The sequence below is a fragment of the Manis javanica genome, chromosome 16, assembly GCF_040802235.1.
Source record: "Manis javanica isolate MJ-LG chromosome 16, MJ_LKY, whole genome shotgun sequence".
NCBI classification, from domain to species: domain Eukaryota; kingdom Metazoa; phylum Chordata; class Mammalia; order Pholidota; family Manidae; genus Manis; species Manis javanica.
In genome coordinates, this window is record NC_133171.1 from 23697710 (window position 1) to 23725545 (window position 27836).

At 47.2% G+C, this 27836-nt stretch overlaps 1 protein-coding gene across 13 annotated transcripts in view; it reads left to right on the forward strand.

The window, feature by feature from the left end:
- The window catches only part of FILIP1 (filamin A interacting protein 1), a 206951-nt gene that overhangs the window by 157832 nt on the left and 21283 nt on the right, over nt 1-27836 (forward strand). For all 13 annotated transcript variants that reach the window (XR_012126110.1, XR_012126109.1, XM_037012539.2 and 10 more), the window contains one exon: nt 24421-27181. Coding sequence is in view for 11 of the 13 variants with exons in the window: in XM_037012539.2 (XP_036868434.2) it covers nt 24421-27181 (2761 nt within the window). In the remaining 2 variants the exon portion in view is untranslated. The remainder of the gene's footprint in view (nt 1-24420; nt 27182-27836) is intronic.

A 27836-nucleotide genomic window follows, 5' to 3' on the forward strand; every position in this document is an offset into this window, starting at 1 on the left:
GCTTATATAGTTCTCATGCTCTGACCTGGTTGGTGCGGCTCCATATGCCTTATTAGCATAACCATTTGGTGGGTCTCATTGGTCCTTATGCCAAGGCACAATTAGCATGTAGTTTAGTGGTGTGGGATGATTTGTCATTAGGAAGTTCGGGGCCTTCCGGCTGCCCTGCATGGGGCGCTATTTTCTGAGCGCGGCTGCCAACATCTCCCCCTTTTTTGTCTAACAGAAGCTCAAGGCGGAACTTGCCAGCAGAGGCGGAGACAGAGGCCTGACCTCCATCATACTTCCTGATGCCCCCTTTTTGGAGAGGGGTTCTGGGCATCTACCCCTATGCAGTCAGGCATGCCTCTCAGAGGGGTCCAAGACCTCTTGCAGTGCTTTGCCTCGCATCCTCTGGCTGGCGTTGGGACCGCTTGGTACAAAGGGTTTGGACCCTTTTTCTCAACCCTCTTGCACCATGAGCTTCTTAAAGAAAGCTGTGATTAAGCATTGAGGTACTCGGGCCTGGTGCAGTGCCACATGGGCTCAGGGTGCAAGAGCTACCTCAAGCTAAAGCTGAGCTTCCTTCTTAAGCATATTGAGCCACACTTGGGGAGAGGCGCCAATGTCTATCGCCATTAGGGCTTGAGCAAGGATCACCTTGTCCTTATGTTGATTGCGGAGTCTGCATAACAACCAGAGTAGGAGCATGAGACCTCCAAGCAGGAACACGCCCATCCCAGCCATGCCCGCCCACTCCTTGACGTGGGAGAGAGCTCTGAGGAACCAGGAAGAGAGTCCTTCCGCTACGGAGATATCTAGACGGGTGGAGTTGATGTGGATAATTTCTCGCCGCAGCTCTTCTAGTGTCCCATCGAAGTCTTGGGACCAGTTTCCTGAAAGATACTGGGACAGGTCTCGTGACAGATTAGCTGCCCGTGTAAAATTTTTATATTGAATGCTAGTGATGCAGAGGGCACGATATTTCCGCTCACATCCCAATTGGGCCATTTGCCAGAGCACCTCCATTTGTTCCTCCACGAGATCTATGCGTTGATTGAGGATCATTATTCCTCCTTTCAGTTTGCCATCAAGTGTGGACTGTTGGTCCAGGGCAGAAGCTACTGAGGCTGCAAGGTTATTGAGCTCTGTAGCCGATTTGATGGAGGTGTCTAAAGCTATACCAGCGGCGGTGGCTGCGACCGCGGTCGCGGAGATCAGGAGCACTATGGCGGCTGTAACACCGAAATCGCGCCTTTCTCGAAACAGAGTCATGGTGTTAGGGGCGTCTACGGGAACAGGGACCCAACGGGGGATGCGGACTACCAAAGCATTGGTAAAGTTACGCGCATCCCAACACTGAGACAGAAAGCAGGTTTCATTGGAGCAGGAGTCAAAGCTACTATTGGATAAGATAAACAGAAATGGGGGGTATACGCATACTGGAGAAGGTGGAAAAAGGGAATTAGGTGACTCTGGACCTGATTTTGCTGAACACGTGTAGTTCTCGTTGTTATGGGTCATGATCATGTTCCAGTGTGCGCGCATGTGGTTATTCTCGCACCAAAAGGTGATATTTTTTACACCGATTCCCCCACCCTGGAGGGCGGAAAAGGGGGAGAGGTCGGTACACGAGCCATTGACCCCACACAGCATCCATTTATGGAAGGGGTTCATGCTCAGCTGCTGACGAAACTCGCCTTCGAGCACTTTTACTGGCCACCAAGCCTCATTGGCTGGCCGTCCCTCCATATCTGGGGAGATGGTAAACTCCTGCCTCTCAGTTGCCCACGTTACTACAGTTGACTGACAGTCAGTCCAGGGCCACAGCTCTCCCTCATAGTCGCCCACACAATGGGAGGCATATTTGGGTTGACGAGGCCTGTCGGTGGAATTGTTCCTGGGAGAGTGTACAAATGTGCCATTGATCCAGAGAACCATCTGGTGGATAGTCATGTTCTTATAGGACGGGCTCCCTTCCTTATTAGGCCCTTCAAATTTAGCTGACATAACGGGGAGGCTACTGGCCTCTAGAATTATGTCACTGAACCATCCGTATTTCCTCCGTTTCAGGGAGATACAGCCAGCTAGATTCTGAGTGGTGAAGCATAAAGACCCATTAGTTACGAAGGATCGGTTTTCTCCCAGGGGAGCTACTAGGGTGTCTTTAACTAAGTAGGGCAAGTTCATACTAGTATTGGTAGTGAAAAAGCGCGGAAAAACGGCTGCATTGAAACGGACAGGCATAGGCTTAGGAAAGGCAGACAGGATTCCCCATCTCAATACTCCCTGAGTCGGGGTCTCCAGTGTCAGGAGCAGGGTCAGGAGGTACAGCGAAGTCATCTCCTTTGTTTAGGACTTTCCTCGTTAGGCGCTCCGGGATCCAGAAGGGATTTTCTTCACCCTGGGGGAAAACACACACAGCTCCCCTGGATCTGATTATGATTGGATCCGGGCCCTTCCATTGGTTAGATAACACGTCCTTCCATTTTACTAGTTCTTGTGGGTCTTTTGGCCACTGATTATGGCGATCCGCTGCTGTATGGCTTTGAGCATCCAGATTCAAAAAATTTATAGTGAAAAGTGCTAGGGCTATGGCAGTTTTTGGTGTGGGGGGTATATCTTCAATTCCCCCTTTTTGTTTAAGTAAATAGGATTTGAGCGTGCGGTTCGCGCGTTCCACAATCCCTTGACCCTGTGGGTTGTAGGGAAGGCCAGTGATATGTTTTATCCCCATGTGATGACAAAATTGAGCAAATTTTGTAGAGGTATAGGCTGGGCCATTGTCTGTTTTCAGAATCTGTGGTAACCCCCATGCGCTCCAAGCTTCAAGGCAGTGCTGGATGACATGGGAAGCTTTCTCTCCTGACAATGGGGAGGCAAAGATGACTCCTGAACAAGTATCCACGGATACATGTACATATTTCAGTTTCCCAAAAGACGAAATATGCGTCACATCCATTTGCCAAACTTGTAAAGGCTTAATACCTCTGGGGTTGATCCCAACATGAGGTGTGGGAAGGAAGCTGCAGCAATGTTGGCAGCTAAGGACAATGTTCCTAGCTTCGGCCCTGGTTATGCTAAACCGCTTGCGCAGTGTTTCGGCAGTGACATGAAATTGTGTATGGAATTTTGAAGCTGTGGTGATAGGGTCTAGCAGGGGAAAAGCTATATTTCTGGTTGCGAGGTCTGCCAGGTGGTTGCCTTGGGTCATAGGCCCGGGAAGGCCTGAATGTGCTCTGATATGAGTTATATACAAAGGAGATTGCCTATGAAGTAGTGCTGATTGTATCTGTTTGAACAAAGTGGCTACTGGGCTGGACGCTTTGATTAGCCCGGCCACTTCTAGAGATTTGACTGCATTAACTACATAACAGGAGTCAGACACAATATTTAAAGGTTCAGGAAAGATTTGTAGGACCTCTAAGACTATGCGACATTCCACTATTTGTGGAGTGTCAGGCGTGTAGCCTTTTGTCACAACTTTGCCATCATGGACATAGGCACCTGTGCCTGTCTTAGACCCGTCCGTGTAAACTGTTTTTCCATGAGGCAGCGGGGTTAGGCTAGTGACCCGAGGAAATACTAGGAGATGATTTTTGGCGAAGTTGATGAGGGGATGTTTAGGGAAATGATTATCAAAGGTTCCTGAGAAACTGTAAGCAAGTATGGCCCAATCATCGTTCATAGCACATAATACTTGTATCTGTTCTACGCTGTAAGGGGTTATAATTTTAGCTGGAGCCTCTCCGAAATGTGTCATGGAGGTTTTTACTCCTCTCAAAGCAAGTTTGGCCACGGCTGCTGGATAGTACTCTATTGTCCTAGCCTGAGAGGCTTGGGGATGAATCCAGATCAGTGGGCCGTGCTGCCATAAGACTGCTGTTGGCAGCTCTGGGGTGGGAAGGACACACAACTCAAAGGGTTCATTCGATTGCACTCTATTTAATTGTGCTGTCATCAAAGCCTGTTCTACTTTGCGAATGGCTTGTAATGCCTCAGGTGTGAGGGAGCGCGGTGACGTTAGTTGTGGGTCTCCTTCTAGGGTTTTAAATAGTGGAGTCAATTCAGTGGTGGGTATCTTTAAGTATGGGCGCAACCAATTAATATCCCCTAGGAGTTTTTGGAAGTCATTCAAATTTCGCAATTGATTATGTCTTATCTCAAGCTTTTGGGGGCAAATTACATCTGTGTAAATGGTTGCTCCTAGGAATTTGCTAACACTAGATTTTTGGACCTTCTCGCTTGCTATATTCAGTCTCCAATTTTCTAGGGATCTAGTGAGATCTATATATGCTTCTTCTATTTCCGCTGGTTGTGGGGAGCAAAGAAGGATGTCATCCATGTAATGGATGATCTTTAGCGTGGGATAGGTCTTACGAATTGGGTCTAGCGCTCGCTGAACGTACAGTTGACATATGGTGGGGCTATTTGCCATTCCTTGAGGGAGGACCTTCCACTGAAATCTGGCATCGGGTTGTTCATGGTTAATAGCTGGCAAAGTAAAAGCAAATCTTTCCCTGTCCTTGGAGCTTAGAGGTATAGAAAAGAAACAATCTTTAATATCTATTATGAGCACTTTCCATTCTTTGGGTAAGGCAGAGAGGAGTGGCAGTCCCCGTTGTACGGGTCCAAGCATTCTCATTTGAGCATTTACTGCTCTCAGATCATGAAGCAACCTCCATGATCCTGACTTTTTCCTGATTACAAATATGGGTGTGTTCCATGGGGACACAGAGGGTTCTAGGTGTCCCACTTGGAGCTGCTCTTGCACTAAGCAATGAGCTGCTTCTAATTTTTCAGAGGATAGGGGCCACTGAGGAACCCATACGGCCTCCTCTGTGAGCCAAGGTATGGGCATGGCATCTTCAATGGCCCCTATGAAAAACCCAGGCCGTGACGGTCATTCTTTACTTTGGGCAGGATGGGCTCTATGTGTCCCTGTTGGTGTTTCCCCAGCCCCTTGCCAGGGATGTATCCCATGTCCATCATCATGCCTTGGGCGGGGGTGGAGTATTCATTAATGAGTTTGAGGCCTAAGTCTCTCATGACATCCCTCCCCCATAAATTGACCGGTAGAGGGAGTACATAAGGGGTGACTGTACCCTCTTGTCCTTCAGGGGCTCGCCATTTCAATGGTTTGGCACTAATTGAAGGGCTTGACTCATATCCTAAACCTTGTAATGAATGTGAGGATTGGGTCACAGGCCACTTGGAGGGCCACCAGGTTGCAGAGATAATACTTTTATCTGCTCCAGTGTCTAGGATTCCCTCAAAGCTCTTTCCCTCTATTTGAAGAGTTAATTTTGGTCTGTCTGCTAAATCTAATACTATGAAGGCTGAATCCCAGTCAGAGGAGCCGAAGCCCCTTTCTCCCCTCTCCGTGTTGGTAGCAGGATAATTGGCGTGGAGACTAGGTAAAACTAAGAGCTGGGCTATGCGGTCTCCCGGGGATATAGGATAGATTCCTCTGGGAGCCGAACACATGATTTTTACCTGTCCTTCATAATCTTGATCTATGACTCCGGGATGAACTACCAGGCCTTTCAATGCAGCAGAAGAGCGCCCTAGGAGTAACCCAATGGTATTTGGTGGTAGGGGGCCTTTAAAGTCTGAAGGGATAGGCTGAACTCCCATCTGTGGAGTCAACACTATTCTGGTGGTGGCACGGATGTCCAATCCCGCGGAACCTGAAGTGGCTCTCCTTGGGGGGCCTGGTTGTTCCCGAATGACACTTGCGTGCTGGTTGCCCCATATATTTGCGGGCCCTGGTGACGGGGGCCCCTCTGGGCGTTTTTTGGCAACTCTAAGGGTTTCCCTTCTATATCTTTAATAGACCGGCACTCATTAGCCCAATGCCTGCCTTTCTTACACTTAGGGCACAACTCAGGGGTCTTTTGGGTTGTTTGTTCTGAAGCTGGGCTCCTACACTCTCTCTTTATATGTCCTAATTTCCCGCATTGAAAGCATTTGATACTTCTGTTAGTGATCCTGGCTTGTTTGTGGCTCTGTAATATGGCCGCGGCTAGGCCCGCATTGGTGAGTGGCCCTCCTATTTCTCTACAGGCTTTCAACCAGGCATGTATCCCTTTTTGTTTCCAGGGTGTTATCGCCTGTCTGCATTCCTTGGTACATTGTTCAAACACTAATTGCTCCACTAGGGGCATTGCTTGTTCCTGATCTCCAAATATTCTGCCTGCGGCCTCCATCATACGAGCGACAAAGTCAGAAAATGGCTCGCTCAGCCCCTGAATAATTTTTGTCAAATTGCCTGATACTTCTCCTTTGTTGGTGAGGGCTTTCCATGCCTTGGCGGCGCACGTGTTTATTTGTGCATATACCTGTAAGGGGAAGGCGGTCTGGTCGGCTACCCACTGTCCTTGGCCCGTCAGCATATCATATGATCATGCAGGCTGTCCTTCGGCCGCGTTTGCGCGTGCCTGGGTCATGCTGATATCATGCCACAATGCCTTCCATTCTATGTATTGCCCCATACTAGAAAGGCATGCCTTAGTTACATATTGCCAGTCTGCGGGTGTCATGGCTGTCTCTGTTAATCTCTCAACTTGTGCTATGGTATAGTTAGCACTGACTCCATAAGCCCGAACGGATTCTGCTAACTCCTTAACTTGTTTATGGCTCAGGGGCTGGTGAGAGCGTACACCGTTATCCTCAAATACAGGAAACATTTGTCTAATTGCCTGAAGAGTATCTGGGTGGCAAAAGGAGAGTGCGCCACTCACGTAAGGTGGCGGGGCAAAGGGCGTCGGGGGACACCCTGCTTTCATTTTTTCCTTGGTCCGCTTTTCAACTTTGCTGGTTCCCTTACTTCTACACTCTGCGGTTTTATTTTCTTCCCCTTCCTCTGCGGACGTTAATTCCTCCTCAGATTCCCTATTGGAGAGTTGGAGGTCCCTCAACTCTTTCCAGGGGTATTTACTATTTTCTCCGAGGCGATTGTCACTCGCTTCTCGGGGCTCTTTCGCTTTTGCCCTAGGCGGGCTTTCTCCCTCACTCTGAGGTTTCTTTACCTTCGTTTTTGTGGCCTTTTTTCGGCCGCGCGCGCTCTCTGTTTCCCGTTCTGTTTCTGACATGCTCTCTTGGATATCTGTCAATGCTCTCTGACCTTCTTTTATTACCTTTTCACATCTCTCATCTTGCAGACAAGCTCTAATCAGTTTCCAGAGGGGCCTGGTGCCTCCCCTCAGGCTACCCTCCTCCTCCTCTCTATCAAGATCTTTCCCCAGTTTGTCCCAGCTCGGGATTGAGAGGGACCCTGAACAAATGAACCAGGGGGCCACACGGTCTATCTCCTTCACAAAAGATCCTAAGACTTTGCTGGAGACCTTCAAGTTTCGCTCTTTGAGAGCTGTCTGCAGCGCCGTGACTAATGACGGTGCATTCCCCATGGTGCCTCCTTATTTACAGAGAACCATCAACCATCATCCTAAAAAGCAGGGGCCTCTCGGAACTTACCCCTCCGGGCTTTCTTCTGACCTGCAGTTCTGAATCCTCTCCAGATGTCTGAAGGGTCCTCCCTGTGCCGGTGATGTTCTGGTTCCCGGGTTTTGGCACCACTTGTCGCGCGCCCCGTCCTCGCCGGCAAGAACAGCACACAACAACAGCAGGATTCTTCTGCAGAAAGCTTTATTCTTCAGCTCTTTGTGAAACAAATGAGTTGGGCAGGACCCAGAGGGGAAGGAGAGGCTTGCTTATATAGTTCTCATGCTCTGACCTGGTTGGTGCGGCTCCATATGCCTTATTAGCATAACCATTTGGTGGGTCTCATTGGTCCTTATGCCAAGGCGCAATTAGCATGTAGTTTAGTGGTGTGGGATGATTTGTCATTGGGAAGTTCGGGGCCTTCCGGCTGCCCTGCATGGGGCGCTATTTTCTGAGCGCGGCTGCCAACAAGCATCTACTGTTTTAGCTTATTCTCTCCTTTTCCTTCCTTCTGCTAAAAGGTTATGTCTATGAATTCCAAAATCTGAAACAGTGACAATGAATCTTGATGCTTTGAGTTACCAAGAGTGTTTGCTCCTTTGTTTAGGATTCACAAATTAAGATCCACTTGTGAATGGGTTTATTAATCCCAGCGCTATTATTTATTTAGTTACAAAAAGGGTATCTGGTTTTCTCAGACTAGTTAACTTACAAGGAAAAGCTGTCGTGGTAAGAGTAAATAAAAGCGTGGAACAGAACAGGTTTGTTTACTTATGATTGGACCTGGCACATCCCTTGGGTGAGGAGAATTGAGAAGGACAATGGCTGGACGTTACGTATAATACTCTCAGTTTACGGTCTCTTTAAGCATGTTTTCTGCTCCCATAAGTGATGGCTTATCAGCTTCATGTTTGAACAGATGGTTTGGTTTGACAGATTTTTGATAACCAGTGAGAATAGACTCTCCATCCTCCACCTCTGTGATCTTTCCAGCCCGAAGCACAGACACTGCAGACCAGGGCCCGACGACAGTGTAAGTCACACAGATGTACACGGGCCCCGCGGAGGTGCCCTGTGGGGGAATGTGGTCAGGTGGGTGAGTAGCAACTTGCTTAATCCTGACTTTTTAAAAGATCTGAAATCAAACAACATTAAAGAAGGCCTGTGTGCACTAATCGTTTTCTGATCACTGTATGAATTATTTGATTTAGAACCAGACATGCCTGTCTTTTCTGCCTGAGCCAAATGCCCAGGGCACCAGCTCCCTTAGAATCATCGGTTTAAATGCAGTGCAGGTAGAGAGCCTCCGCCTGCCCAGGTTGTTTCTGTTTCTTTCTTTTCTGTTTTCCTAGTTTGTGTGTTCTGTGAGCATAAGAAATAAAAACACACGGTGGAGAGCCTTCCAGTTCACAAAGTACTTTTATATTCATTATCCAACAGGCTGACCCCAGACACGTTTATTTACTAATTTCATGTTATCTAGAAGAACAATTCCAATCCCCTGTCCCCTTTTTGGAGTTTAGTTTTCCTAAAATAACTACAACAACCATTTCCCTCAAGCAAAGCGCTGTGTAGAAGTTTTTTTAAATCAAAGTAAAATTTTAAAAACATTGTCTTAAGGTATTTTTGATGCTTTGATCAGCACCACGAATTTGTCACCGGACTTTCAGGTTTTAGGTAGGAGCTCACTAAGAGACCTTTACTCTCCCTTAAATATCAAACCACTTGAAGGTTTCAAAATTGTATTTTTGACCCCACAGGTTATACTTAAGGGCTCTATACTTTCAATATAAACTGTCAACGTTTTTCCCAGATCAGACCCCCTGACCAGTCAGCAGGAACCCTGTATGCTAATCAAACACCCCACCAAGACTCTAATAACTGAGGTTGGCATCTCTAGATCTCTCTGCCCTCCGGGGCCTCCACCGTGGCTGACCTGCTGAAGGCCCGAGGCAGTGAAGCTTTAAGGATTTTCTCAAAGGTCAGGCGTGAGGGTGCTGCTGTCTTTGCACACTCCCCTGCTAAATCTGCTTCGGGTTAAATCCTCTTTTTGAAGTCTGCAGCCCTAATTAGATCCACTTATGGGGCCGGCACTCTGCTGACGGAGGCTGGCCTGGTGCAGCGGCCAGTGCCGGAAGCCCCGGCCCCGGTGCTGGGCCCTGACCGGCCCTTGGAGCAGAGGCGGGGGGCCTCCTGCAGCGGCCCAAAGCCCCTTGTCCGCTTCGCTGTTTTGCGTTTTCTTTCCCTTCTCCAGATAAGTCCCTTTTGTGTTAAAGAAAAAAAGAAAGAGCCAAGAACTTTCCTTTTGAAACATTTTCCTTTGTTTCCACTGTGAGTGTAAGTAAAGGAAGAAGGTGGGACGTGAGAGAAGCCTGAACGCGTGCTTCTTGGGGCCCCCCGGGCGTGCAGCTCCCCGGGCGTGCAGCTCTCACGCTGTCTCCGTCCCCCACAGCCTTCCACCCGGTGGAGGGGGGCCGGAAGTTGTCGCAGGGCCGGGGACCCTCCTGCGCCACATCTAGGCCCATGTTCTGTCATCATTCTGCTCTGTAAGCGTGTCTCGCTTCCCCAGAGAAGTGGCTGAAGGTGGCATCAGGGGCCCGGATGTATCAGAGCAGCAGCAGGTGTTGATACCAAACCAGATTCAGATGTTTGGTGAACCCAGGAATCCAGGGCTATGAGCATAGCGAAAGACTCCTGAGATCAGTCCTTTCCAGCCCCTCCTTCGATAGGCTGAGCAACTGAGGCCTAGAAAAATTACGTAGCTCAACAAAGATCACAGTGTAGGCCACTGGTCTAGCATTTTTGTGCAAATGAGTCCCTTGTCCAAGTGGCTTGTTTTATGTTTTTATTTTGTGTGTTTGTGCCGCCGTTCCATGTTCTTATGTCCAAACGATGACACAGATGCATACAGATGACAATGATGGTTATGGTGAGGATGTGAGCCCAGATGTATCAGGCCAAGTGGGGCCTCTAGACTGTGGGCAGGAGAAGCTCTGAGACAGTATCTTCTGGAAGGCGCAGGCCAGGGACGGTTCCAGAGCCGAGTCTGAATAGCACGCAGTGTACTCATCTGGTTGGTTTGTATTTTTTTCTATTCCGTTTGGGGTTGTTATGATGTGAGTCTGATGATGGTTACGGGGGTACCAAATAAAGCCCCCCTGCAAGCTACCTCTTTGTTATTACTACTGACCTAGACCCTACAAGTATAAAAAAATGATAGAAACAGAAATTATTTTTCACTTTGAGGAGTTGTTAAATTCATCTTGTATATAAAGTCCACAAATGAAGTGTCTAAAATGGGCAATATGTTGTTCGGGGCTTCCTTTATCTTAAGTCAAGAGACTGTGATCATGATTTATTACCATCATTCACTCTGTATTTATTTTTTACAAATTGTCATAGACCCAAATGAAAAAGAGAAATAGCATGAAAAAAATATGCGTTGGCTTAATTAGCATTGCTAATAAACATGAAAATATCCATCACATCAATTAGAATTGGGTGAAGAAAGCTCCCTTTCTAAATGCTATGTTCTGTTTGGTCCATATTTTAAATCAACTTGACCTTTAAATGCGTGATTCTGAGCACATGAGATGGCCTTCAGAGTCCATACTTTATGTCCCGTCTGAACTACAAGACTTGTGATCTTAGGCCGCTTCAGGGATGTCAAAGCAGAGAGAATACAGTCACATCCGAAAGTGGTCTGGAACTTAAAAGAGATATTTGAGAGGTGTGTGTGTGTGTGTGTGTGTGTGTGTGTGTGTGTGTGTGTGTGTGTGTGTAAACGATGTGGGGGACCACTGATCAAACCTGTAAGTGTAGATAGAGATTTTGAAGTTTTTGGATCCTATAGGCTCAGCTGGGACTACATCAATAATCATATAATCACATAATATTGCAGTAAGCCTTCCAAGGATCAGTTCTAAAGTATAACTCAGCTTCTCAAGAGAAGTCCCTTCCTGTGAAGCAGAGAATTCGAGAGCAGGGGCTTGGACAGGGGGAAGCTGTCCAGCCCCACTCCGGTATTGTTCCCTGGGTCATGTGAGGGGAATGGGCTGTTCCCTGGTGGCCCGTGGGGCAGGCTGCACTGTTACACTGGCCTCTGTGGGGGAAGGACAGTAGCGCAAAGGTTTGAAAGCTCTACTGGCTAGGGGTCCTGGGAAATATTCTTGGCCCACTTTATAGAAGATGCTCACCTGGTTCCCTGGGCTAATACCCTTAAGTTTTTAGATTTAGATGCCTTATCTCTAAAACACGCAATAGTCACTTTCCTCCCTGGTAGCTTGGAGGATCACAAGCAAGCACTTTGTAGAGAGAGACTGTTGATGATGTGTGAGTGATGGAGTCTTACCAAGCAGAGAGTAATCAGGAGCCGGAACATGTCAGCAGAAAACAGCTGAGCCCTCTTCTCTGTGCTCAGCGCTGCCAGACACTGTGTGACAGCCGTTGGCCTTTGCTGACCTCCCCGGTACGCTGGACACATACACATCCCATCTAATCCTTACCAAACTATAGGACGCATGATTCCGATCCCTATTTGGCAGCCAGATTAAGTTCCTCCTGCCCAGGTCACTCTTCACAGCTAACTGTTAGAATCAGTGTTTGAACTGAGTTCACAGTAAAAAATAAAATGACCTTTTCCACTTCCAAGTTATTACCCTCTGACTCAAGTGAATGCCCCACTCTGCAGTGCACAGAGGACAAGGTGACCTGGAGCACTGGCCAGTGGCTTCTTGGACTGCAGACTCCTCGGTTACAGGCTAAGATTTGAATTCACAGACCTTAATTTTGTCATGAGATATGCCACCTACTTTCATATCCTACTGGCCAAGAAAATTGCTGGGAAAAGACAGTTTTTAAGAAAGGAGAGGAATTAGAATTCAGAGGTGCAATCACAGAAGGAATATTTTTGCAGTTGACTTCCTGAAAGAGTGCCAGGATCAAGCTCCACCTCACATTTGACGTACTTTGTGTATGTAAAACCCACTTCCTACTGCACAGGGTGATTGAAATGAAGGAGACTGAGGGGATTTGGCATTACCTTTAGCACAGAGCTTGGGTATTTGTGCTGGGGGATGGAGTGGGGGGATGGTGTAAAGGAAGTGTTTTACCTCTTACCTAAAGGGACCAGTAACCAGTGACTCGAAAGGACAGCTTCCTGGGTTGGGAATTTGGAGTTAGAAGGAGCTGATCCTCTTAGAAGACCCAGGATGCGCACTGTCGGTGCTGTAGTACTGGGAACATGCCACTTGTCCTTCACAAGGTACTCCTGGAGTAAATAGAAATGCCCTTGAGGTTCGTTTCCCCAGATCCACCTGTATAAAAATGCTCGCTCTTGGGTAGGTATGATCTTTTTCCCAACTTCGTCATGCCCTCACTCTCAAGTCACTGAGTTAGCAGCCTCTGATCCAAGACTTCAGACCTAGGAAAAAGGTTATCTGACCAACAAAAATTCCTCATTAATCAAAGCCTATGACATGAATTAATTTACTTATACTGTTACAGAAAACATCAAATGCATTTGACTTTCCTTTAGAAAATGTTGAATATACCACAAAATCCAGGTAAATCATATTTGATGATGCAGGACCCTGTGGTGCTGTTACCTGGAGGACTCTGTGCCTGTTAGGCTGTACTCAGGCCTGAAGGTCCGTGATGGTTCCACTGCACTGTAGGTAAGGATGGTCAAGATGTTTTCCAGATCTTAGGGCCTAACCTGGCAAGCCGAGGGTTTCAGTTAATTAGATTCAATACTTTTGGACTTTCACAACAGCAGCAATGACTGTGAACCAGGATGGACTCTGATGTTGTACAGTGGGGTGGGGTAGTAGTCAAAGAACACTGGCCCCAAGAATGGAATGACGCTGAAAGGGTGGGCTTGAGGGACCACGGGTAAGAACCACACTCTGCTGCTTAAGATTTTAATACATAAGGAGGCCTCAGTCCTGGTGTCTGACTCCCCTGACTCTAGGAATAAGTCCTAGGAGAAGTGACGAGGGATGACAATGTTTGGAATGTGAGTCTTTGGGCGGTGTGGGAGGAGGCCAGGTCGTGAGGGTCTCCCCAGATCTGAGACTCTGAGTTACTCTTTTTCAGAAAGATTTCAGGAATTGCCAGACAGTTCCTGGTTCACGGAAAGGCCCTCTTCCAAAAGAAATAAGGAAGCTCCTGTCGCATTACTGGCATTCCTTCTGCCATGTGACTCTCTAAATGCCTGTCACACCCCGGCAGACCTCTGTCCTGGACAAAGTTCACAGAAGTCTCAAACTGAAATAGCCCCGGGGTGGGCAGTGGCGAGCGCCTCTGATGCCAGGGACAGTCACAGCTCCGCACAGGCCGGCTGGTCCTGCCTTCCATCGTGAGCGCAGGGTTAACCAATTTGGATCTTTCAGGAAAAGGCAGAACCCTGGTTTTAGCAAGATCTTCCAGGTTTTCAATGTTGGCTCACATTTATGAAACTGTGTGTCGTGAACAAAACTCATCTCTTGGCTGTTTAGTCTCTAATGTGGCTAATTTGCTATCTTTGATGGACTAGATATTAGGGAGCTCGGGGCCTCTGAGATAGTCTGGCAGGAACGTGCTGGTGACCAGCTAACCCACTGAGACACTCTCTTGGGGCAAATGAAACAGATAGAAATAAAGACAACAGAAACCAAGGAAACCCAGCAGATACTGAAATTCTAGAGTGAAGGAATAGCCCATTCTGGAGTTTCAGTGGACACCCGTTTCCAGGGGGTGACGAGCATGAGGTTGCAAGCATGGCTGTGAGGTTACTTGAACCATAGTGCGCTCCACAACAATGCGCCATTCCCAGGTCTCCCTGGGCCTGCCCAGGTAGGGAGGGTTTCCGGCATTAATTCACTCTGGGGTGTCCTTTCTAAGGACTCCCACCATCTTAGGTAACATGGGTAGCCCTGTCCCTTGCCACCTCAAAACTAAGTAACCTATTATAATATCATCACAGCTTTGACATTTTCAATTTCCTATGCTCAGTATTGATGTTTTTACCTAAGATTTTCTGTTATCCTGTATCCAGTCCTCCTAAAAGTAGCCAGCTAAGAGCAACTACTGCCTTGAGGACAAGTCATCCCAGCTGAAGGAGAGAAGAGAAGTCAGTGCTTATCTTTCATATTTCAGAGGCAAGGACCTAAGCATAACTTTAGACAGAACACTTAGTCAAGTGACTCCAACTTTCTGTCGCCCTGCTTCTCTCCTGTTTAGACAAGGTGTTTCTCTAAGATAGGAGCCAGAAAGTGAGGAGCTCCCTGCCGTTCATGGAGGAGGTCGCCCAAAAGGAAGGCTCTGTGCTAAGTTTCCCTGGGGGCTGGAGTGGGGAGAGGGGAGGTGGAGGGTGGTATGAACCCCAGGCAGATGTGGGATGGAGGATCCGAGAGCGGAGCCATCAGTAGGGGGAGTCCAAGGTGTCCTCGTCAGCCTGTGCTCTTATAACAAAACAGACTGGGTGACTCAATAGACATCCGCTTTCTCACTGTTCTCAAGGCTGGAAGTACAAGATCAAGGTGCCAGATGGTCGGGTCCTGACAAGGCCTCTCTTGCAGGCCTGTGCGTGGCCACCTCCCTGCTGTATGCGCACATGACCTGTCCTCTGTGCATACACATGGAGAGAGAAAGATCTTGTAAAGCCTCTTCTTGTAAAGCCTCTAATCCTATCAGATTAGGGCCCTAACCTTATGATTTATTAGCCTTTATGACCTCCTAAAAGTTGTAGCTCTAAATACAGTTACTTTTGGGGTTAAGGCTTCAGCATAGGAATTTGTGGATGACAGCTGAGTCCCTAGCAAAGGGAATGTCAAAACTTATGACTCTCCCTTCAATAAGGAGAAATAGATAAAAATTGGTATCTGGTAACGACCAGTTGGAGAGAGCTCAATATAGCTTCAGTATCCTTCAAACCCTGAAAGAATATCTAGATACCCCACCGTGTCCCTGAAAGGCCATGGGAATGGCTGGAACGGGGCTGGCCCCAAGGGCAGAATCGTGACCCACTGCATCAGCAGTCTGGGCGAGGGGAGAGCCGAGCCCCGCCAGCACAGCGTGCATCTCAAGACGCCCATGTGGGCACGCAGTGGCTGGGTCGCCGCCTGCCTGCCTTCCCGACGGGCCTGCTCAACTCCAGAGATGGGGTCCTGAGGGAGTGAACTCAGGGACCTGGACTGGACTGAGGAACCTTTGAATTTACGAAAGGAGACGTGACTCTACTGAACTTACCCAGAATGAACCAATAGTAAGTGGAATGGGAAGCCGTAATGAAATCGTAAGGGATACAGCATGGCGATTATTGTGTTTCTTGCACAGATGAGTTTGTGGCCTGTAATCAGTGCCCTGTTCCTTAGTAAAATAACCCATATGTGTGCTTCGGAGAAATAACGTGGTATCGTGGCTGGTTCCAGAGCGCGGACGGTGCACTCACAAGCATTCTGCGACCTTCAAACGACCCTCGGTGCTGAGTCCAACCTCTTCACCTGAAGTTAACTCCTTCCCGGGGTACTCTCGCTCCATGGTACCAGAGCCCCTCAAAACCTGTCACGTAGAGACGGTTGTTCTGCTAATCCCTCATTTGGTTTGGAGCCAGAGCTCTGAATTCAGATTCTCACTCGGCCACTTACTGGCCTGTAACCTTGGACAGGTTCTCTCTGCTTCTCAGTTTCTTCATCTGTGCAATGGAATAACTGAGGACCTACCTCATCAAGTTGTTTAGGTTCATAAGATGATACATAAAAAGCCCCTTCCACAAGGCACAGCATATCATCCCTAAAGGTGATCATTTCTCCTGCCCACCTGTGTATTAGACACCAAAGAAAATGGCAAGTTTCACTGAGTCACAATTTACATTTTATCAAACTAAGATGCTTTGAGAACAATACAAAATATTGGAAAAGTAGCTCTTCTGTTGTCTGGGGGTGGTTATTTTTGTACTCAGACTATAGGGAGACTCAGGAAAATTGAAAACCTACTATAAACAAAGAAAAAATGGAGGTAGCAAGGTATAAAACTACATAGAATCAATATTTAAAAATCGGTAGTTTTCATATTTGCAAATGACAAGGTAAAATATATTAAATATGAACTATTTAGAAATAAATATAAGAATGTGCAAGGTCTACATAAAGAAAAAATTTACATGTTACCTAGAAATGTGAAAAGTTCGAGGCCCGCAGAAAGGCTTGCCACGTTCCAGGACTGGAGACTCCACGTCACATCGTAATATGTCGTCTCCCTGATTTTAATCCATAAGTTTAATATGATCCTTATAAAAATATCGTCAGGATTTTTTTCAAGTATGGTCACTAAATGAAATGATTCTAAAATTTGTACATAAAGTACACAAGCAAGAATAGTCAAATTTTGCAAGTGAAAAGTAAAAAGGTTTCCTACCAGAAACAAAAACTCATTTTAAAGCTGCAGTAAGGAAAACAGTGTGGTATTAATATGTGAATAGACCAATGCAGTGGATGGAAGTTCTGGAAATAGATTACAGTAGACATGGAAATGTAATATATGTTAAAGATGGCATTCCAAACAGTTGGAAACAGTTGGGACCCTTAGTAATGATGATTGTTATAGTCATTTTTTATGTATAGTACAGGTATTTTATTTGTAAACATGGGCTGACCACAATTTAGTCACAGTCATTTCCCTGTGGCCGGATCTGGTTTCTACCATTTCAGGGGAACCATCAGTGTAACAGTGGGGCTCATGTAGAGGGAGTACTTAGCAGTTACTGTGTAAGTTTTCGAAGGACAGATAAACCTTATGTAATAAAAAAAAAATTACACTTGAGAAGTAAAATATAACCATGGAATACATAGCCGGAAAAATGATGACTTTCCACCAAAAAAAGCAATATTAAGATTTTCAGCCAATAAAATTTTATGTGAAGTAAAATATGTGGTGATTGTAGGCATCCTTCGAAGAAAAAGTGCTATAGTTAACTTTGTTGAGGTCATAAATTTACTACTGTATTTTGATTACTTTGTACAATTCAAAAAATTAATAAATTAAAAAGAAGTGACAGAATACATTTTATATCCTGAAAAGAACAAAAGCTTAATCCCAATTGGGACTGACTTATTGGAATACCTGAAGAATAATTATTTTCTTTTCCCAGCAGCTGCATAAAGCAAATTGCTTTAAATGAAAAAAAAAGCTAATCTAAAGAGCTGTGCCTAATAATGTACTAAATTGGGACATTTAAATGCATATATTTTCCACAGAAGTTATTATGGATTATTAACTGCAGTCCAGATATAGTTTCACTTATTTAGAAAGTCTAGCACAGATTTACCTTATAATTTTTGGAGTAAAAGTTGATTGTGAGAGATATTATATATATATATATATATATATATATATATATATATATATATATATATATATATATGCAAGTAAAAATACATGCCTATTTTCCCTTTTCCCCAGAGAACCCTGAGGAACCAGTGCAGATGCCAAGTTTTAAGAAACACACAGTGAAAATTACTGGGAAGCAGCAAACTGCTAGGCCACCTAGAGTGGTACTTCAACAGGCGGATTTTCAGCTTCAGAATCTATCCGAGAGGAAAAAGTGCAGTGACTCCTAGTACTTTGTAGTGACAGATTTAAGAAATATTGTCTGATCTATGAATACACTGATCCTATCAGTGGTGATGCCAAGCAAGTGCGTGATTCTGACGGGCATCCTGTATGTTAGAAAAAACAAAATCCAAGTCTCCTATTGGCTTTTTAAAATTAATTGAAGCATTAGTGAGATGTATAAATTCCACAGAAAATGACTGAATCCAGGTTGCAAAAGCAACTGGACTAAAGGTGAAAATTTCTAACAACTGATTGGGGGTTTTTGGTCTCTAAATTCCAAAATACTAGACTGAGTGTTCAACTGAGTCAATGGTTTGTTTCAGCATCATGAACAAAATCAGGTACTAAAGAGTAATAAGTGAGATTACCCTTCCAGGATGAGAAACCTTGGAAATGCGCTCCTGAACTGGCCACTATTTGTCATCACAATAATAACCAGGCAAACGCTATTTTTGCACAAATTCTTATACCAAAAAACGTTAAGAAAGAAAAATGCTGGGAAAACGTGTTGTCTCTTAACACCACAGTGAATAACTCCATTCCTTTGAAATTTTTCCTTCTTTTCCAGAATGGAAGAAGGCACTCGGATTAGCGTTACAAATCCTGTCTACAGAGGGGGTGGAACTTGGGAAGGTGGTGTGTCCGTGTTTGGTGGGAGCTCCTTGACTGAGCCAGCGCTTTTCCCAGGAGTGTTTGGAAAGTACTTCGTGGTGGCAAAAAGTTTGAGCAGAAAATATTAATCAAAGGTGGGGCCTTTTATGCTCAATGCATAACATATTCAGCTCTTGGAAGTGAACTCTCAGCCAATAAACTATTTAAATTACTCAGGCATTGAAGATGAGTCTCACCTGCAAACAAACTAGAGGTTGACTTAATCTTCATCCATTCCTCGTATGTTCAGAAATGCTGTGTCTTCACGATTTGCTTTATATTTTCTGCATAGCTCTCAATATCTATAGAAATTCACTATGAACTACTTTGATTTTATTCTTAAGTGCTTAAGGAGGTACATGTACTGATCTGGAAAGTGAAGGAACTGGAAAAGGATTATGACGGCTTCACAATGTCACCAAGTCGTGCATTCTAATCCCGGGAGGGTTCTTCACCCACCGTCGACCCCCACCTCGCTTCCCTCTAATAATTTCTGATTTGCTCAGCTTTCCAATACTCAGAGTTATTTGACTCCTGGACTCTGGAACATTAGAGAGGTTTGGGGTTGTATTTCTCCCAAGGAAAGAGGCTATTTATGTGCAGAACTGCTACCCAGATGTGATACACCATTTCCAAAGCCCCGGGCAGAGATCCTGCAAGAACATTCGCCCACCCCAACTGAAGACTGCATGCAGCGCAGGGCTGCTAGCACGTCCTGTCCCTTTCTTCCCCGCGCCTACCCTGCCCAGGCCCCCCAGGGCAGCCTCCTCTGTGGCACAAAGTGTCTCCTGAGATGCAAGCTCATCGAATGGGGGGGACCAGTAACAGCCTCACGGTGAGAGAATCCCCCCTGCCGTGCCCGGAAACAGAGGTTTCTCAGCGATGCTGAGGAAATAAGTCCCTTTTATCTCTTCTTTCCCTGATCAAGCCAAAGAAGGCATGGTTGTGAGGAGACTTGATTTTAAGAGCTATTTGTTCCAATCATGATGTTCAGTGGCAACCAGACCCTTAAAGGATGATGGGCATCTGGCTGGTCAAGGACTCTGTGTTCTGAGAGTTGTGATTATCATCGCCACCTATCGCGGGTTTAGGACGTGGCCTGGGGACCCATAGTCATGACAATACTTTCCACGTGCTTGGTGTTACATGGGAGGGCACGCGTCCGTCCACACGCGCGGAAAGGTTTAAGGAGGAGAGGACCTCCACTTGGTGTATGTCACTCACAGAAAAGAAATAATATTAGGACTAGAGATTTTCTAGGACCAGAAACATTACTTCCCCCAAACAAGTGTTCTTGTCAGCCTCCCCAGCCCCCCTGAAAATGTCGGCCCACCTCTCTTTATCTTTCACACGTCGGCTCCCACCTCTTTTTGCCTTAAGATTAATAATCTGTTTTATGTTTTCTCTCATATTTTAAGCCACTCTCTTGTAATGTTGGTTTACAACCTTTCTCCCTTTATCTAGTCTTGGAACACTTGTCAGGGCTTTTTATGTTATTTCTCTCACTACCTTTTTTATTGGCATATAATTTACATACAATGAAATTCAACTAATTTTAACTGTACAACCTGATGCAGCCTGACAGACGTACATACCATAAACAGTCATAGGGCATTTGGGCCACACTTTTGAAGACTTCTAGTTGAAAATTCAATTTCCGAATGTTTGTAAATGACCAATTTGCAAGTTGAAAAATATAGTTTTATTCAGTATGAAGAGAGAAATGAGGGACACATTTAAGAATAGTTATTAAGAAAGGCAAGAGATCCTATTAGCTCACTTGTGCTGCTGTCTTCCTTCTGTCCTCTAAACAGGATGAAACGCTTACAGAAGATGAGGACTTGCCAAGAATAAATTTGATTTCAGGATACTTAGGGCTCTGTCTGCAGCTGCTAGTGAGAATCAGGGTGCTGATTCATCTTCCCCGTCTTGGTCTTTGGTTTGTTTCCTTCCTATGTGGATACGTTTAGCATCAGAGCCTGGTTGAGGAATGAGAAGATGGGCCGAGAGAACAGGAGGGGGTGGGCAGACCAGCACCCTGTTATTCTGCCCAGTAACAGGGAGCAAATTAATTGTCATAAGCGCAAAGTAAAATTGTGACTGAGGAAATTGTTTGAAAAAAAGAGATGTCAAATGCCATAGTCATTATGTTTTGTGAATAGTTACATGATAATGCCCTGGAATGCTTGTTTAATGTCAAAATGAAGATTTCTAAATCTGCAGGAAGAGAAAAGCCAGCTGAAAGCAGAATGATATATTGACCAGAGAGGCAGATAAATGGCCACAGTGGGAGGCATGCAGAGCAGGGGGCGCAGCACGTTCCGGGGCGTGAGGAGCTTAGGAACGGGGAGGGTCCACTCAAGCCGACCCTGCGAGGCGGCTGGGAACCACACTGTGCTGGGCCGTTACAGGCTTTGCACTTCTGTGCTTAGGGAAATAGGGAGCCGGGGAGGATCACGCTCGAACTGGGGTGAGGGTAGGGGCCACGACGACCACAATAGAGAGCCGAGGCCGCACTTCTCGGGGTGCGCACCACGGTGAGAGCTGCTCACATAGGAGCCAACGTGCACCCCCCCCAAACCATACGAACTGGATACTCAAGTGATGCCCAGCTTATGAGTGAGGAACCCGAGTGTACAGGTAGATTATATAACCTATCCTAGATCATTCAGTTAACGAGTGGCAGAAGTGAGGCTGCGCGGAAACGCGTTAGGAGGCTGTTGCAGAATCATCCGCCGGAGGTGCTCGGGGCTGCACGGAGTAAATGACAGCGGAGAGGCATCAGGTAACAGGGTTAAGGCATGTATAAGCTGGAAAACTTGTCTCCAAAGTATTACATTTCTAATTTCTTGGTATATTAAAATTTTTTATCTTATTATGGTGAGAGCCTTAACATCACATCTGCCCTCTTAACTGGTTTTTAAGCACACGGTACAGTTAACTATTGCCTGGTATACTTTTCAACTTGATTGTCTCGCTGTTGCCTGCGTTTTCTTCCAGTATCCTTCTTCACCTGTTTTTCCTATTCCTGCTACTGCAATGCCAGTTATGCAGCCCCAAAGCATCCAAGTGCTTTCTTCCATCTTTCCATCACTCACCAAAGTGAGTGGGCAGCCACAGAGCCCACGACAGTCACCTGGGCCAAAGTCCTCACAGTTCAGCCCAGCTTCCCATCCCGTGTGCTGCCTGTGGAAACTGGAATGCATGTCTGTTTGCACAGAAGGTTACTGACAGGCTGTCCCCACTGAGGACGCGACTCCACACTGGTCCCGGATCAAACACTCAGCGAACCCGACGCCAGCTGGGTGTGGGGGAATGCAGAGCGTGGGCAGCGTGTGGCGGGGTCCACTTTAAGATATGGAATGATTTAAGAAATGATACAAGAGGGAAGGGGGGAAAGCTTAATGGGGCTAGAAGAAGAGAAACGATCAGAGCTGGAAGGACTGGGAAACTGGTTTTCTGGAAAGCAAAGTCTTGCCACGGTCACGCTGTAGCTCACAGGATGTCCTGCTGGCGAGGAGGCGGCCCACTTTCCTCTGGCTGAAACCCCGTGCCCCAGGCTTTACTATCAATGACAAGATAATGGCGTGAAAACACAGATCAAACACCAGAAACACTGGACAGACTTTTCAGATGCAGGGAAGAGTGTGCTCTCCTGTTCTCCATTTGTTTTATCACATCCAGTGTGTCAAGTCTATGTATTAGTCACTTCTGTTATCTGTCTTCACAGCAACCCTACAAGGTTTGTGTACAAGCAATCCCCTGGCTTTGCAGGTGAGAAGGTTGAGGGTCAGAGGGCCTCAGTGACTGGCAGAAGGTTGCACCATTAGAAAATGCAGAGCCAAAGTTCAGCTCCAGCTCCACCTCACCCCAAAGCCTGTGTTTTAGCCACTCTGACCCACTGCCCCTAGTAGCAGAGACGTATAGGGTCTTAAATGACTATCTTTAAAAGTTCTGACATTTTAAGTTTAGCCTTGAAAGCAGGATGTTTCAATGAATTCATCTCTGACGGTCTAGTTAAGGGTAAGGATTTAAAAATAACCCTGAAGTCTCTCCTACTCTATGGCTCTGTGACATTTTTTTCAGTTGTTTTGACTCCAAGTAAAAAAAGATGATCAATAAAATGCCCTTTAACACATGTAAGAACCACACTTACTGAAGCTCTTATAATATTGCTCATGTGAGTCCATAGGATTTAAAAACAATCCTTTTCTCCTATTTCAGGAATAAAGTCCTAATGGGTTTTGGCAGTTATGCGTTTAGTTAGTAGATGCTTAATTAATAATAGGGTATGTTTTGTAAAAATTAACTCCATAAAAATTCTTGATATCACCAGAGCCATTTCTGTAGTAATTATCTAACACTGAATTTGATTATAAAAAGCTTCTATGTGTATGTCTAGTCATTTCTCGCACAATACAATGTGAGACTATTGACTTCTGTTGACTTGGTGGGCAGCTAATCTAGCATAACTATGAAACAAATCATTCAGAATAAATAAGGTGCAAAATATATTGAAAGAATAAAATGTATTTAAGTACATGTTAGTGGTTCTTTATAACTCACTTCTCTTATAAACATGCATTCTTACATGAAATATGGTGAATATGATTATTTTAACTGTTTTTATGAGAACTGAAAATAACTTTAAAATCAGTGCAAGTTAATATGACCAACACAAGAATGGTGAATAGTTACTCTGGCGTATTTATATTCCTAGTTTTCAAAGGTATGTGTAAACACCACAGAGAAAATGCAGTTCATACACATGAGACATAATGACTTTTGTCCTGAGAGAGAAGGGCAGTGGCTGGATGGGACATGATGCAATTTCCTCCTTACCACTTTCTCCGTTTAGAAAAATGCTTAAATCAGAAAACTGAGACAAAATCCTGTGCCCACGCTGGTGTTGACCAGAGTCAGAGTGTGCAGATCTGCTTTCCCTCAGAAAGCTCGCCTCGCCCACCCCTCTCCGGTGATAATGGCCCACAGAATAAGGAACCCCTGAAGGTCCTTCTTTTCCTGGTCCTCCCCTCACGCCAAGTAAACGTCTCTTCTGAGGCCATATGATACAGATGCAAGCAGCAAGGATTCTGGAGCGCTCCTGCAGGCCTTTGAAGCCCTGCACGGCCACTTGCTGGCTGTGACCTGTGGCAGGGGCTGTGTCTCATTTTCCCAGTGGAGATGAGAGTAGCAGGTGCACTTCTCACAGGACTGCCAATGAGGATGACACAAATACTAGTGCCTAGAGTCCAGGGAACACTATATAAATTGTCATTCCTGTACAACCTGAATTTTACTCAGTGGCTATGTTATCCTATATTATATATCACATGTACATATAGTCACAGATAGTCCTGGTGTTCAGTTCACTGAAATTTCATAAACGAAATAATCCTATATAACCAGCATGTAAATCAAGAAACAGAAACTAGTACCTCAACAGCCCTCTAAATGCCCCCCTTCATGCCCCCTTGTCTTCCACTACGTCTTCAGTGCCCTTCTCTAAGGGTGACCAATATCCTGACTTCTGATTAGTTTCATTACTGGCTATTTGTTAAGCTTGGATGTTGCAGCCATGGATAAGGGATGTAGTGCACTGGCATTTCATTTTTTATTCAGTCTCTAGGGATACATATTTGCTGGTTTGTCTTTTGCTATTTATAATAATAAATATAGTACATATAACATATAAGGCATACTACATATGGTATCATAATAAAACATAATATTTGAATACATTTTGTTTTCCAGGTTGAAAAAGCTCCTGGAACAAGAAAAGGCTTACCAAGCCCGGAAGGAAAAGGAAAACGCCAAGAGGCTCAATAAACTCCGAGATGAGCTCGTGAAGCTCAAGTCCTTCGCACTCATGCTAGTGGATGAAAGGCAAATGCATATTGAGCAACTCGGCCTGCAGAGCCAGAAAGTTCAGGATCTCACTCAGAAACTGAGGGAAGAGGAAGAGAAGCTCAAAGCCATTACTTCCCAGTCCAAAGAAGACAGGCAGAAACTGCTCACGTTGGAAGCGGATTTTGAACAAAAGGCTTTGAGGTTTTCCCAAGAGCATGAAGAGATGAACATGAAGCTGGCTACTCAGGAGACTCACAACCGGCAGCTCAGACTCAAGCTGGTCGGCTTGTCCCAAAGAATCGAGGAGCTGGAAGAGACCAACCAACATCTTCAGAAGGCAGAGGAAGAACTGCAGGAACTGAGAGAGAAGATCGCCAGGGGGGAATGTGGCGGCTCCAGCCTCAGGGCCGAGGTGGAAAGCCTGCGGAAGCGTGTGCTCGAGATGGAGGGTAAGGACGAGGAGATCACGAAGACGGAGGCCCAGTGCCGGGAGCTGAGGAAGAAGCTGCAGGAGGAGGAGCATCGCAGCCGGGAGCTCCAACTTGAGGTCGAGAAGTTGCAGAAGAGGATGTCCGAGCTGGAGAAGCTGGAGGAGGCGTTCAGCAGGAGCAAATCCGAGTGCAGCCAGCTGCACCTCAACCTGGAGAAAGAAAGGAGCTCGGGCCAAGGCCTGCTGAACGAGCTGGAGGCGGTCAAGAGCCGCGTCAAGGAACTGGAGTGTTCTGAAAGCAGGTTGGAAAAGGCTGAACTCAGCCTAAAAGACGACCTGACAAAGCTCAAGTCGTTTACTATGATGCTGGCGGATGAAAGGAAAAACATGATGGAGAAGATAAAGGAAGAAGAGAGGAAAGTGGACGGGCTCAATAAAAACTTTAAGGTGGAACAAGGAAAGGTCACGGATGTGACCGAGAAACTGATCGAAGAAAGCAAGAAGCTTTTAAAGCTGAAATCTGAAATGGAGGAGAAGGTGTACAGTTTGGTAAAAGAGCGAGATGAATTAATAGGCAAACTGAAGAGTGAGGAAGAGAAATCCTTGGGGTTGAGATGCAGCGTCGACCTGCTGACGAAGAGGCTGGACGGGGCGTGGGGAGAAGGCAGGGAGACCACAAGAGGGGGGCCCCGAGCGGGACCGGAGCCCGCCGGCCCGGAAGACAACAGGGTTCGGGACCTGACGCTGGAGGTCGAGAGGCTGAGGCAGCGCCTCCAGCAGCTGGAGGTGGTGGAAGGCGACCTGATGAAGTCGGAGGATGAGTACGACCGGCTGGAGCAGAGATTCAGGACCGAGCAGGACAAGGCCAACTCCCTCTCCCTGCAGCTGGAGGAGGTGAGGCGCCAGATGGCCAAGGGCAGGGCCGCGGAGCGCGGGGAGGCTGCGGGCCAGGAGGCCGAGCTGAGGCACAGGTTCCGGCTGGAGGAGGCCAGAAGTCGGGACCTGGATGCCGAGGTGCAGGCCCTCAAGGAGAAGGTCCACGAACTGATGGGCAAGGAGGACCAGCTCTCCCAGCTGCAGGTGGACCACTCGGTCCTCCAGCAGCAGTTCCTGGAGGAAGAGAGCAAGAACAGAACCCTGGGGCAGGAGGTCGTGACCCTGAGCAAGGAGCTGGAGCTGTCCAGGCGCTACGGCCGCGCGCTCAGGCCCGGCGTGGGCGGGCGGCGGCCGCTGGGTGTCCCGGTGGCGTCCACGGGGGTGCAGACCGAGGCCGCGGGCGCCGGGGCGGCGGACGAGGACACGGCCGCCGTGTTCATCCGCAAGTCCTTCCAGGAGGAGAACCACATCATGAGCCACCTCCGCCAGGCGGGGCTGAGGACACCCCCGGAGCGGGCCCCCGTGCTGGACAGGTACCCGCCGGCTGCCGGCGAGCTCACACCGAGGCGGTCCTGGGCCCCGTGGACGAGGAGGCGGGAGCCCGCGCCGGAGAAGGGGGGCCCCGGGGGGCGGCCGGCGGCCCCCAGGCAGGGCCAGCCGCTGCACATCCGCGTCACGCCCGACCGCGGGAGCAGCACGGCCACCCTGGAGATCACCAGCCCGTCCCCCGAGGACTTCTTCTCCAGCACCACCGTCATCCCCACCCTGGGGGGCCAGAAGCCCAGGATAACCATTATTCCATCCCCAAACACCGTGTCCCGAAGACCGAAGGGTGGAGAGGCGCCCCTGGGCGCGGAACGGGCCGTGTCCCCCGTCACCATCACCACCTTCTCCAGGGAGAAGAGCCCCGAGGGCGGGAGGGGTACCGACAGGCCCACGTCCCCCATCCAGGTGACCGTGGCCACATCCGCAGCGCCGGCGGAGACGGCGGCACCTCCCGAGGCCCCGGAGGCGCCCGCGGGCCGCACGGTCCTCAGAGTCACCCCGGAGAAGCAGGCCGCCCCGACCCGTGCACGGCAGTACAATGCCAACGCCAACATCATAACCACGGAGGACAATAAAATCCACATCCACTTAGGTTCTCAGTTCAAGCGGTCGCCTGCGACTTCAGCCGAGGGAGCGAGTCCCGTCATCACCGTCAGGCCCGTCACGGTGACAGCTGAGAGGGAGGCCCCCACTGGCACGGTCCTCCGCGCCCCCAGGAACCACCTGTCGCCGCGACCTGGCGGGAGCAAAGTGACCAGCACCATCACCATCACGCCGGTCACGGCCTCCCCCACCCGAGGCGCGCAGCCTGCGGTGAGTGTGGAGGCCTCAGGGTGGCTGCAGGTGGGGTAGGGAGCCAGGTTCCCCTGCCCCACGCGAAACAAAGCCACATGCCCCCCTCCACCCCGACCCACCAGCTGCACCAAGAAAGAGAAAGAAAAGGTGGCCTGGTCCTTGAATACACTGTGCTAATTTTGAGGGAAAATTTCTTTCTTGGGTGTAAATTATGGAGACCCCCCCCCCACCCAAATACTTGCAAACATGGCCCCTTTGTAATGCAGCATAGAGCAATAGTAAGGTTTAAAATTTGATTTCTGTGTTCAAAATACTTTAAAAAATGGAGGCTGAGGAAAATGATGCAGGAGGAATTAGAACCGTTGCCGGCTTACGTTTCTATAAACTGATACATGTGATAGGCGACCATACATGGCCTAGTCATACTTTGTTCCAAAAATAAGGTTACACCATTTGAATACCAAAACCTTTTTTAACAGCAAAATACAAGTGAGTTTATATGTCTAAGCACTGTATTTTTTTAGTAGTATCTTATACAGAACAGGTGCTTGGTTACTATTCAACAACCAACAGGAAGGCAAAATAAATGATTATAAAAAAGCGTCTCCAAAGTATAAAAACCAGAGCTTAAAAGTGAACTCCATTTTTCAGAATACCTCCAGTGAGTGCCTTT